The sequence below is a fragment of the Pan paniscus genome, chromosome 8 (genome assembly GCF_029289425.2).
Source record: "Pan paniscus chromosome 8, NHGRI_mPanPan1-v2.0_pri, whole genome shotgun sequence".
NCBI lineage: Eukaryota > Metazoa > Chordata > Mammalia > Primates > Hominidae > Pan > Pan paniscus.
Genome location: NC_073257.2, coordinates 99786479 through 99799697, shown reverse-complemented (window position 1 = coordinate 99799697; position 13219 = coordinate 99786479). Strand labels below are relative to the sequence as shown.

Here is a 13219-nt window from a genome sequence, read left to right as displayed (position 1 = left end):
GAATATCAACTTAAAAGTCAAGGGTAATCTCTACCTTCCTTCCAAATAATTCACAGAGAACTTAGAACTCTTAGGTAATAATAATATCTCATCTCTTACATGTTATTGTTAAACATTTTATTTTTCTTCTACCTTCAGTATTAATTGCTATTTTATACTGGCATTGCTTGTTTAGTGCCACGTTTGCTAGGTTTTTTGCTCACCATTGCTTCTTTGATCTTGTCTTTTCTGGATTTAACTTTGTTTTTACTGAAGTCTTTCAAAGTTCTTTCAGCAAAGGTTGTACAAAGAGTAGATTCTTTCTGTGTGTGAACATGTGTTAATTCTACTTTCTCTCTTAAATGATACAGAATCACATTCAGCGTCTTAAAGCTACAATTCCATTGCATTCTAATGTTTTTAATCTTGTTGCTTTTGAGAATTCTCCTTATTGCCCTATATTTGTAAGTAATCTATCCTTTCTCTCTAGTTGCTGTTAGATTTTCATGTCATTCGGCTATTTAAGTATGGTTTTTTTCTAGGTCTGCATTTATTTTCATTTAGCCTGCTAAGCCACTTATCTGAGGATGTGTGACTTTCATTAATTCTGGAGGATTTCTCAGCCATTGTATATATTTGCATGTTGCAATGTTCCCATTAAAAAAAAAACAATTCTCAGGCCAGGTGTGGTGGCTCACATCTGTAATCCCAGCACTTGGAGAGGCCAAGGCAGGAGGTTTCCTTGAGTCCAGTAATTTGAGACCAGCCTGGACAACATGTGAGACCCCATATCTACAAAAAAAATACAAAAATTAGCCGGGTGTGGTAACGCATGCCTCTAGTCCCAGCTACTTGGGAGGCTGAGGTGAGAGGATCACTTGAGCCCAGGAGATTGAGGATATTCAGTGAGCATAGGTCATGCCACTGCACTGCAGCCTGGGCAACAGAGCAAGACCCCATCTTCAAAAAAAAAAATTCTTCATCTCTTCCATTTTGAGTCATTTCTACAGTTTGTCATTTAGTTCTGTACAGTATTTCATCAATTCTAAGACATACTGTTTTGTTTTTTACATTTTAACATCTTCGAAATTAGGATAGCATGTTACAATTGAGTTGGCAGCATTTTAAGTTTCTTGTTGGTACACAAAATAGTGGTACAACTTAAAAATAATTCAATTTTTGAGTAGATTATAAAGGCAATTCTTTCCTTGGCTATATTTAATCTTTCAACTATTGGGTTTGTTTTTTGTTGATTATATTTGAACTTTGGAAGTTCTGTTTGGTTCTTTATAAAATGTTTCCCTTTTTTTACTGTAGCTTGTTATTTTAGAATTTCAATCCCTTTTATATCTTTAGAATTTTAAACATACTATTTTTGTGTAGTTTTTGAATTGCTCTTTTCTGAAATTCTAATTTTACTTTATGTTGACTTTTTTTTAATAGTGGTTTGTTTCCTTGTGTCATTTGTAACATTAGATGGCTTTAGGCTTGTTTTTATATGAGAATTCTTTTTTGCCTAAGAAGATCCAGGGTACTTTTTCTGTCCTCAGCTTAGAACTTCAGGGGTCTGATCGTTCAAAACCAATTTTAGATAATTTCTCAGTTTGTGTGTTCCCAGACTGAATGGTGGTACAAATTTAGACTTCATACCTGAAAGAGACTCCCCATGGTCCTAGTTTTTTGTGTAAGGAGGACATTTTTACCCCTCAGAGCCCAGGCAAAGATGGACAAGTTTCCTTGTACAGTGACGAGCAAAATTTTTTTTTCTTGTCTACACTTTCTGTGAGTGTTAATCCTTCCAAGCATCTTGGCTTCAGCCTGTATGTGGATGTTAACAACAAAGCAGAACCTTTTGATGCTGTATATGTCTATATGCATACCTGCTGTGTATACAAACACAACAGACGGTAGCATAATCACATCAAGGTTTTCCAACTCTTATGTTCAGTTCCACTTTTTTCTGAACTCTGGGATTTTTTTTCTTTGTTTCTTGCAACCTCATATCTTCATTAACCTTTTCTAAAATACATTAATAGTCTTTATTTTTAATAATGGTTTTAAGTTTGCAGAATTGAGCAGAAATCATATAGAGAGTTCCCATATGCCCCCCAGATATATAGTTTCTCCTAGTATTAATACTAGCATGAGACATTTAATAATGAACCAGTATTGATACATTGTAATTAACCAAAGTCCATAGTTTAAGGTTCATTCTTTGTGTTGCACAGTTCTTTGGGCTTTGACAAAGCATAATGTTTTTTATTTATCATTACAGTCTCATACACAATAGTATCAAATATTTGTCCTTCCCTTTTCCTCCCAAACTGCTAGCATCCGCTGATCTTTTTTTACTGTCTCTATAGTTTTACCTTTTCTGTAATGTTACAGTTGGAATCATACATTATGTAATCTTTTCAGACTGGCTTCTTTCCCTTAGCAATATGCATTTAAGTTTCCTCCACATCTTTTCATGATTTGATAGCTTATTTTTATTGCTAAATAATATTCTATTATGTAGATGTACCACAGTTAGTTTTTCCTTTCGTCTATTAAAATGACACCTTGTTTTGGGCAATTAGGAGTAATGCTGCTGACAGCATCATGTGTAGGTTTTCCTGTGGACACAGGTTGCATCTCAACTGGGTGAAATACCTAAGAGTACCACAGCTTGATCACATGGTAAAACAGTGTTTAGTTTTGTAAGACACTAGCAAACTGTCTTCCAAAGTGGCTGTACCATTTTGCATTTCCACCAGCAATAACTGAGGTTCCTATTGGTATACATCTTCTCTAGCATTTGGTTTTATTAATTTTGGGGATTTTTAGCTATTGTAATAGATATATAGGTATCTAATAGTTTCCCATTTTTAAAATTTGCATTTTCGTAATGACATGATGTTGAACATTGTTTCATATGCTTATTTGTCATCTGTGTATCTTTGTTGAGGTGTCTGTTCAAATGTTTTGCCCATTTTGAAACAATTGTAATATTTTTTATTGTTTGATTTTTTAATTTTTTATTGATACATAATAATTGTACATATGTATGAGGCACCTATGCAATGAGCAAATCAGGCTAATTGGCATATCCATCACCTCAAAGATTTATCATTTATTTGTGTTGGGAACAACAATTAGGTTATTATCTTATTGTTGAACTTTAAGAGTTCTTTTTATATTTTGGGTACAAGTCCTTTACCAGGTATGTGTTTGCAAATATTTTTTGCCAGTCTGTGGCTTGTCATTTCATTTCCTTAGCAGTATCTTTCACATAGCATGAATTTTATTTTATTTATTTTGTTTTATTTTATTTTATATATTTTTTGAGACAGAGTTTCACTCTTGTTGCCCAGGCTGGAGTGCAGTGGCACGACCTCAGCTCTCTGCAACCTCTGTCTCCTGGATTCAAGTGATTCTCCTGCCTCAGCCTCCCAAGTAGCTGGGATTATAGGCATTCACCACCATGCCCAGCCAATTTTGTATTTTTAGTAGAGATGAGGTTTCACCATGTTGGTCAGGCTGGTCTCAAACTCCTGACCTCAAGTGATCCACCCACCTCGGCCTCCCAAAGTGCCACCATGCCCAGCCAGGAATTTTAAGTCCAACTTACACATTTATTTTTGATGGATCATGCTTTTGGTGTTAGACATAAAAATTAATCAAGTCCAAGGTCACCTAGATTTTCTTCTATATTATTTCCTAGAAGTTTTATAGTTTTGTGTTTTACATGTATATTCGTGATCCATTTTGTGTTAATTTTTGTGAAAATTACAGTCTGTGTTGGTCCGTTTTTTTGCCGATGAATGTCCAATTGCTCCAGCACCATTTGTCAGATGTGCATTTACTTTTATAAAAAAAAAATCTATCCAATTTTTTGTTTGTGTTTGCAGATACAGATTGAACATCTGTAATCCAAAAATCCAAGATACAAAGTACTCCAAAATTCGAAAGTTTTTGAGCACCAACATGATGCCACAAGTGGAAAACTTTCATGCCTGACCTCATATAACAGATTGTGGTCAAAACTCAGTCAAAACTTTGTTTCATGCACAAAATTATGTAAAATACTGTATTAAATTACCTTCATTCTATGTGTATAAGGTATATATGAAACATAGATGAATTTCATATCCGGACTTGGGTTCTATCCCCAAGATATCATATCATTATGTATATGCAAATATTCCAAAATCTGAAATTTGAAACACTTCTGGTCCTCAGCATCTTGGATAAGGGAGGGATACTCAACCTGTGTCATTTTCTATTTTTTGATCATTCCGAGTCCTTATATGTATAGTATGTTTCTTCTAAGCAAGCATATAGTTGTTTAAACAAAATTTTTTTTTGAATAGAGGAGGGGTTTTGCCATGTTGCCAAGCCTGGTCTCGAACCCCTGGCTTGAGTGATCTGCCTGCCTTGAGTTTTTTTTTTTTTTTTTTTTTAATTTATTCTAATATCTTAGTCATGTATTTGGAGACTTTAATCCACTCACAATTTAATGATGGATGTAATTATTTATACATATCTAGCATTTTTTCATATTATTTTAAGTAACCATCTTGCCAAAACCACTTAGTGAAGATTAGGAAGATTAAGTAGGCAGTTGAATTTTAAAATTTATCTTTAAAAATTAGGCAGTTTTAAAATGACTGGTTTTTCCACCTTCAGAATAGATGGGTTAGTTTGAATTATAGTCCAATGATAGGACAGATTTTACAAAATTAAACTTTAAATAAATCTAGGATATATATTTGCCATTGCAGGACTCTCATATGTCATGGTAATGTGTTTTTGCTGAAATTACTTTTTATAAAAAATGCTTTTTTGAAGTGTGGACATAGCACATTACAAGATATTTTTGTGCCACTTGCATGTATGATCGACAAAGTTTGTGTTGTAGTTTCAATGCTAAAATGTAATAGTTATTCAGAAATAAAAGTGATTTATAGGGATATAAGACAAAACATTTGAAATGGGGATTGTACTAGAAAATCCTAGATTTATTTTTACTGTTTTTTTTTTAATTATTTGGATGTAGCACCTTTCAGTCTTATATTCTAAAATAAAATTGTTTTCCCCTTTTTTTAAAAAAGCATTTCATGTTCATTGTAGATAATTTGGAAGACAGAAAATAATTTAAAAGACAAAGTTAAACTTGTCCTTAAATCCATCCCTGAGCTATAATACAACGTAATTAGCATTTTGGTATATTTCCATAAAAGCTTTTTTTACCTTGTATAACATATGTATGTACATTCCAGCATATATGTTTTAAATCATTTTCTGTCCTACATTTTTCGGCTTAATAGTGTTTTGCTCATTTTTCCATGTCGTTTTTATTTATTAACAGGAAACTGCATGAGAAAAAAGTATGCAACATAACTAAGAGCACATAGGGTTCAGGTGACCTAGAAAGTTAGAGGCAAAACACACAGGCTTTCATCTGAGATTCCACGTAACTCTTCCAGCCTCTCAGTACTAGATCCTTCATTTTTCTTACATATGTTGTCATGAATGTATTTTTAGAGAAGAAACGAAAATTATGAATGATTGTGTTTTAATTTGCCTAATAATTTACCAAGTTTATTGTATCAGAATGTCTAAAACACATAGCCCAATTTTTTTGTAATCTTTCATAAAGTTTTCAGCTTTAAAACACTTTTTTTCTTTTCATTTTTCTTAATTGACATAATAATTGCACATATTTATGGGGTACAGAGTGACATTTCAATGATCACTATAGTATATAGTGATCAGACCAGGGTAATTAGAATACCCATCATCTAAAACGTTTATCATTTCAGTATGTTAGGAACATTTGAAATTACATAAAGAGTAAATAAAATAAAGCTAGGCATGGTGGCTCATGCCTGTAATCCCAGCACTTTGAGAGGCCAAGGCAGGAGAATCACTTGAGGCCAGGAGTTCAAGACCAGCCTTGACAACATAGTGAGACCTGTCTCTACAGAAAATAAAAAAAAAATTAGCTCGGCATAGTGGCACGTACCTGTAGTCCTAGCTACTCGAGAGGCTGAGGCAGGAGGATCACTTAAGCCTGGGAGTTCGAGGTTGCAATGCGCTGTAATTGCGCCATTGCACCCCAGCCTGGGCAACAGAGTGAGACCCTGTCTCAAAAAAAAGGGTAAATAATTAATTCTTAATTTCTAAGGTTAAGGACCTTTTACTTCTAGACTCCTTTCTACGAAACCGTTCAAGTTCTGACCATGAAGCTACAGCCATGATGAAAGCTCAGTTTATGAGTCTCTGGGATGGATTGGATACTGATCACAGCTGCCAGGTATTTGAATAAAATCTGCCCTCAACTTGTGTTGGTTTTTTTGTTCTTAATAGAAAATTTGCTGGGCTACTTACTATGCTTTTGTACAAACTTTTTTTTCATAATTATTTACACTTATGACTAAGTGATAAGGATCCAAAAGAATATGGTTTGTATAAACTTTATCCAATTTGAGGACTTCGTGTTTACCAAAACATTAGTAGATTGCCTAAATGCCTGAAACAGACGCAGCAGAAGAGAAAACACCAGAGTAAAGCCTGTCCTTGGAATTTTCAGAACCTACAGTGCTAAGGAGAGGAAGTGACTAGTGTCCGTGGGTATTGTGTACATTTTTTAAAAAAACTGTTCTTTCTGTTTTCCTCGATTCTTACTTTTGACTTTCACCATAATTCCTTATACTGTCAATTCTTAGTCACTTCCCTGATTTTCATTTGACAGAGTTCATTAGTAGCTGAAACTGACAACACTTTCTCACTTCCTGTCACCTATGCCTATCTTTAGGATCCCAATTTTATACGAGACAGACTTGTATCCTAGGCTTTTCCTCTTCCTCCTGTATGGCTGTGAAACCATAGCTTTTTCCCTGTTATGTGACCAAAGAGAAAGAGAGCTTTATTTTTCAGTTTTCCTCTTCAGGTTCCCAGTTTTCATTTAGTTTTTGGCCTCTGAATATTCTGTGCTTTCTTGTCAGCTTAGTGGTTTAAAAGAAAGTTAAAAAGAAGTTAATCTGGCATGTTTGTTTTTTCAGCCAGATTGCTGGAAATAAACATCCTAGAACCATTTTCCCTTTTTTTTTTTTTTTTTTTTTTTAATGAATCACTTACTTATATCTCATGGAAAAGTTAACAGTGTTCTTTTGTTGTTTTAACTTTAGTATTTTCTCTTTTTTTTTTTTTTTTTGAGATGGAGTCTCGCTCTGTCACCCAGGCTGGAGTACAGTGGTGTGATGTCGGCTCACTGCAACCTCCGCCTTCCGGGTTCAAGCGATTCTCCTGCTTCAGCCTCCCAAGTAGCTGGGGTTACAGACGTGCACTACCATGCTCAGCTAATTTTTGTATTTTTAGTAGAGACTGGGTTTCACTATGTTGGCCAGGCTAGTCTTGAACTCCTGACCTCAACTGATCCACCCACCTCACCCTCCTGAAGTGCTGGGATTATAGGCATGAACCACTGCGCCCAGCCAACTTTAGTATTTCCTATTTTGTAATCTGTTTTTGCCTTTTTAAAAAAAGTATTATATTTAGAATTATTTAAAATTCAGTTATTTTTTCTTTAATTATTGTTCTCCATGTTTTATCTCCTTCTGGAATGCAAGTTGGATATATGTAGGACCTTATTTCTATTTCATGTTTTGTTTTGTTTTGTTGAGACAGGGTCTCACTCTGTTGCCTAGGTTGGAATGCAGTGGCGTGAACACGGCTCTCACCGCAACCTCAACCTCCTGGGCTCAAGCGATTCTCCTGCCTTAGCACCCCAAGTCTCTGGGACTACAGGTGCACGTCACCACACTGGCTAATTTTGGTGTTTTTTTTGTAGAGACAGAGTTTCATTATCTTGCTCAGGCTGGTCTTGAACTCCTGAGCTCAAGCAGTCTGCCCGCTTTGGCCTCCCAAGTTTGGCTGGCATTACAGGTTAAGCCACTGTGCCTGGCCTATTTCATGTCTTTTTTAACGTCTCTTTCATATTTTCTGTCTTTCTGTGCTATGTCCTGGATAATTTCTTTTCCTTTCTTCTGGTTCATTTGAAGCTCTTCTACTATCTGACTCTTTCATTGAGCTTATTATTTCAAGTATTATATTTTTCAGTTTTAGAAATTCTTAGATTGTTTTTCAAATCTACCAGGTCAGTTTTGATAGACTCTTGCTTATTACTCATGTTTCTAATTGGATTAGAAAATCAGAACCCTGGCATCAACAAGCTGTGTAGCCTTGGCCAAATTTCATAATCACTCTGTATCTGTATAGAGGGAATAATATCTATAAAAAGGGAGGAATATTACCTACCTCAGAACTGTTATGAGGAATTAACCTGAGTTAAGTACATAGGCTTTACCTCCAGCCTTAGCTTAATTCGTTTACTTCTTTGCAAAATTGTAGATTAATTTATTTGAGTCTTTTAAATATTTTCTTTTTGTGGCCAGAGGGTTTAAGGATCCCTTAAGCCCACCGCATTAGCATAAGTCAAAAGTCTGAACAACATCATTCTCAAGAAGAAAATTAAGCCACATGTCCTCCTTCTACATTATGTTTGTGAAAGTGTAGTTTTATTATGAGGAAAACAGCCTTTAGCTTTTGTTGAATGGTTCAAGAAAAAACATAACATAGATAAATTTAGGTAACATTAATAGAAACATTTTTCATTAATAATTGGTTTTGATAAATCTATGCGGTTTATCAATGGGACTCATGTACAGGTTGCCAAAAACTAATTATTCTCCCTGAGAAATAATACTTAAAGCACTTAGACAATTGGATAGTTAGCACATGTAAGAGAAAATATCTTAATATTATGTACCCTGTCAGAGCATAGCGTTCAACTATTTTCAGCAGGGGATATAGAGGCAATTGGATGAAGTATTCTCCAGAGCCACTTCATCTATAGCTCCACAGTATGATTCTGGTACAGCATAACTTAAAACAGAGTTTTCAGAACCAAAATTCCTTATTGCACTAATAGCAATTACTGTTTTCATTATGATGAGTTTTGATTTGAGAGAGCAAATGATGCTGCTTTTTTATTAAACTGCGGTCACTTTTTAACCTTTATTGTATTTTGGGGGCGGGGGTTAAAGTTGATATTATTAATTTTGAGTAATAGTTTTAGACATATTCTACTTTCATATGAACCAGTTAGCTCTTCTCTAGAATTGTCTTTTCTATGATTATGAAGAGAGCCCAGTACCCTAGCTAGCTTTCTTGTAATATGGTCACCAAGGAAATAGAAATAGAGAACGGCTCAATGAAACCGGTCACTGTTTCTGGAAACCTTGGTAACTGATGACATATTCTTCCTCTTGAGAGACATGAGACATAAAAGATAGTGTTTTTAGGGTATTCATTGATGAAGTTAAAGTTTTGGGATGTAAATTTAGGTCTGATTATTTTAAATGTGAAATGATAAAAAAATTATCTTCATGTTTTGTTTTAAAGAGTTTTTTTAAAACTTTTATTTTAAATTCAGGGGTATATGTGCAGGTTTGTTACATAGATAAATTTGTGTCTTGGGGAGTTCGTTGTACAGATTATTTCATACCCAGGTATTAAGCCTAGGATCCATTAGTTATTTTTCCTGATCCTCTCCCTCCTCCAGATGAAGCTGGAGGCCATGATTCTTAGCAAATGAAGGCAGGAACAGAAAATAAAGATTTTTTAAAAAGTTTGAACAACTAACACATAAAAGGAGCATTGATTTTGTTTCTTAAGTAGTAAAAAATTACTGTCACTTCCTGTTTTATATTTTAGCTCATTTGTCTTGAATTAATATATATGAAAAGGTTCTCTGCTTTTGCTGCTTAAAATTACTCCTTAGAATTTGCTTCTTTATGTGAAACTACACGTGATTTCAATCACTTTTGCTTTTTCATCATGAGTATCTGTTATACATACTCAATAGGCCATGTTTTACTAGTTTTATTTGGATTCCTTGATTCTATTTTTTAGTATTCCATCCTCTATACTGGCTTTTAAATTTTGTTTTGCTTTGTCCTATGTTTCTTCAAATGCTGCCCATTTCCCTTTTTCCCCCCCAAATATTGACTTAACCACAGTGTCTTTTGTGATGTTTTTTCCTTATACTCATTCATTATCTTACGCTTTTAGTTCATTCACCCACTTTTAAGATTTGTTTGTTTTAAATTTGGAAGAAATTTTTTCCTTTTTATTAATTTTATTGAGTTGTAAAAAGTCAATAAAGAGGCTGGGTGTGGTGTTTCACATCTGTAATCCCAGCACTTTGGGAGGCTGAGGGGGGAGGATCGCTTGAGCCCAGAGGTTTCAGACCAGCATAGGCAACATAGTGAGACCTTGTCTCTACTAAAGACGGAAAAATCAGCTAGGCACAGTGGCATGTGCCTGTAGTCCCAGCTACTTTCTGTCTTCAAAAAAAAAAAGAAAGAAAGAAAATAAAGAAAAATAAATATGAGCATTAATATTTTGATTTTAGGACCACTTAACACAAATACAAACTTGCATTATGTTGTGTTGTGGAACTAACATTTTTCAAATTTGTGTTTATATTTTCTTCCTCTAGGTGGCAAACTCTCACAGTTAATTGAAAGTAATTGGGCTCTGAGGCTCCTGAATGTCATTCAATGTAGAGTAGAAGTAGGATATAAGATTTGGATTATTTCAGAAATGTAAAACCTCTTAGGGAGAAATAAGGTAATGTTAGAGAAATGTGTTTCCATGGAATACCAATAAATTTCACTTTGGATAGCAGATGTGTATTGTTACTGGGTTATACTGAAGTATCAACAGTAAAGGTAATATTGATGTCCTTCAGAAATTAACTTGTTTTATATATCTTTGTTTTTATTCGTGTTTATTTTTAAAGTTCTTTTTTTTTTTTAATCTCTACATCCTTTATAAATAAGTGACATAGACCCAGAGGTTGGCAGGGCTGCCAGCATTTTTAAAAAGAGTTCTTCCCAGCATTTTGATGTTTGCTTATACTCTGTTATCTTTGTTTAAAGTTGGATTACTTGAGACTTTATTTCGCATTGAGAAGCTATCACCTGCAGTGCTGATAGTACCATGAGATGATGATGTGAAATATAGAGAAAAAGTACACAGTATCTATTACAGTTACCAGAATCTTCAGACTTATTAAGGGGAAATGATTCTCTCCATAATATTATTATTTAAGGACTTGAATTATCCCCTTATACTCCCAAACTGTATACCCAAGCTATAACATAATGGCTTTTAGTCATTCAACATGTATTCATTAAGCACCATATTTTGCAAAATACAATAGTTTTTTAAAAGCAAATTTTAATAATTTTTCAGTGGCTATTTGCAACTGAACATTACATACTTTAATTTCTAGAAAGACATGAAGTGAAATGCATTAGTTTTCCAGTTTTGCTAATATTTGATTTATTTAGGATTAACTTCAATTTATACCTGTAAATAGTTGAATAATAGTGATTTAAAATCAGATTTCTTACAAAGGATTTAGTTAAAATACCACTTAATTTTTAAAACTAAGCCCTAGTAATAACATTCTCGGAGGAGTATAATTGGTAGATTTAATACCTTCTGTCTTCTTTATACACTTAGGTCATAGTAATGGGAGCTACCAATCGTCCTCAGGACCTTGACTCGGCTATAATGAGAAGAATGCCTACAAGATTTCATATCAACCAGCCTGTAGGTGGTCTTGATTGATATTATGAAGAGTTAAATACTCACCTTTTTATAGGTCTTCACCTTTAATTTTAAGAAGGGAATATTTTGTCATATAGGGGTGCTTATGACAGGGAAGGAATGGGGCAGAAACCCTGACAGTAGCTTCTTTGTCCTTTCCACTCTCTTTATTTCTATCCTAAGATTAGTATTACTTGCTTCTCTTCAAAGTATATATATATATAGTTATCTCAAGTTTGCCTGGCTATTTTAGTGATTTACTTTAGGATATAGGAAGTCATCTATACAGGAAGATACATAAGAAAATCTAAATTATAGTTTTAGTTTAGCATAGAATAGAATTGGAGAAATTTGGCTTGAAGAATTGTTCTATTCAGAAGGCCTGCCATGAACAACAACAGGGATTTATTTGATTGAGTATTGGCAGATGTAGTCAGTGCTTCCCTGATAGGATTAATGATTCCAGTAGATATCATAGTTTACCTTAAGAATGCAAATGCTTAGATGGTGTTAAACCAGTTCTGCCTTCTTTCTAGCATTTTTTGTTAGTTAAAAAGTACCCCTCTAGTAGATGATTATGACTTACCAGTACACTATAATTTTGGCACAGATCTTCAAATCTTGAATTCTGTCTGCCTTCAGATTGCAAAGGAAAGAAAAAACAGGTTTTACTAGTAGAAAATGTGTTCCATACAATCAGCATGTTACATGTGTTGCCATTTAGAGGAACTTACTCTAATTCCATTTATAATCTGGCTAAAAATCATTTGTCCCATTTATATTCTGTAATTTATCAGATTGGTTTTTGGTAGTAAACATGATCTCTGAAAGATTGATGGTTATGGACTCTATAAAATTACTCTGATCAACTCTTTACTATAGCTACAACTGTAATAAAGTGGTTAAGTGTGTGCACATCCTTAGAAAATTTACCCAATGAATCAATGAAAAGATTTTTAAACTTAATTTAGGAGACTATAAAATTTATTTAGTATGACTGATTTTTTTTTTTTTCTTTGAGACAGAGTCTTGCCTGTCACCCAGGCTGGAGTGCAGTGACGCGATCTTGGCTCACTGCAATCTCTGCTTCCCAGGTTAAAGCGAGCTCGCCTCAGCCTCCCAATAAGCTGGGATTACAGGCACCCACCACCATGCCCTGCTAATTTTTGTATTATTAGTAGAGACGGGGTTTCACCATGTTGGCCAGGCTGGTCTTGAACTCCTGACCTCAGATGATATGCCTGCCTCAGCCTCCAAAATTGGGATTACAGGCATGAGTCACCGCACCCAGCCTAGTATGACTAATATTTATTGAGCATTAATATGTGTCACAGACCTGCTAGGATCTGGTGAATGGGACATGGGCCTGGTCCTTGAAGAATTCTGTTTTGGAGAGGCAGACACAGAAATAAATAATGTGAAATATGCTTTATGAAGGTATGTTTAAAGAGCTATGAGAGCCTGAGATGTTGATGAAAACTAATATTCTGTCAGGGAAGTCCATGGAATTTACAGAATCCAGCTGGACCTTGAAGGATGATAGGAATTTGACAGGCAAATGAGACAAGGAAGGGCT

At 34.5% G+C, this 13219-nt stretch overlaps 1 protein-coding gene across 2 annotated transcripts in view; it reads left to right on the top strand.

Annotated features, from left to right (window-relative positions):
* ATAD1 (ATPase family AAA domain containing 1) overlaps positions 1 to 13219 on the top strand; it is a 65822-nt gene that overhangs the window by 36429 nt on the left and 16174 nt on the right. For both annotated transcript variants that reach the window (XM_034931057.2, XM_008962845.3), the window contains exons 6-7: positions 6171 to 6277; positions 11557 to 11646. In XM_034931057.2, coding sequence (XP_034786948.1) covers positions 6171 to 6277; positions 11557 to 11646 — 197 coding nt within the window. The remainder of the gene's footprint in view (positions 1 to 6170; positions 6278 to 11556; positions 11647 to 13219) is intronic.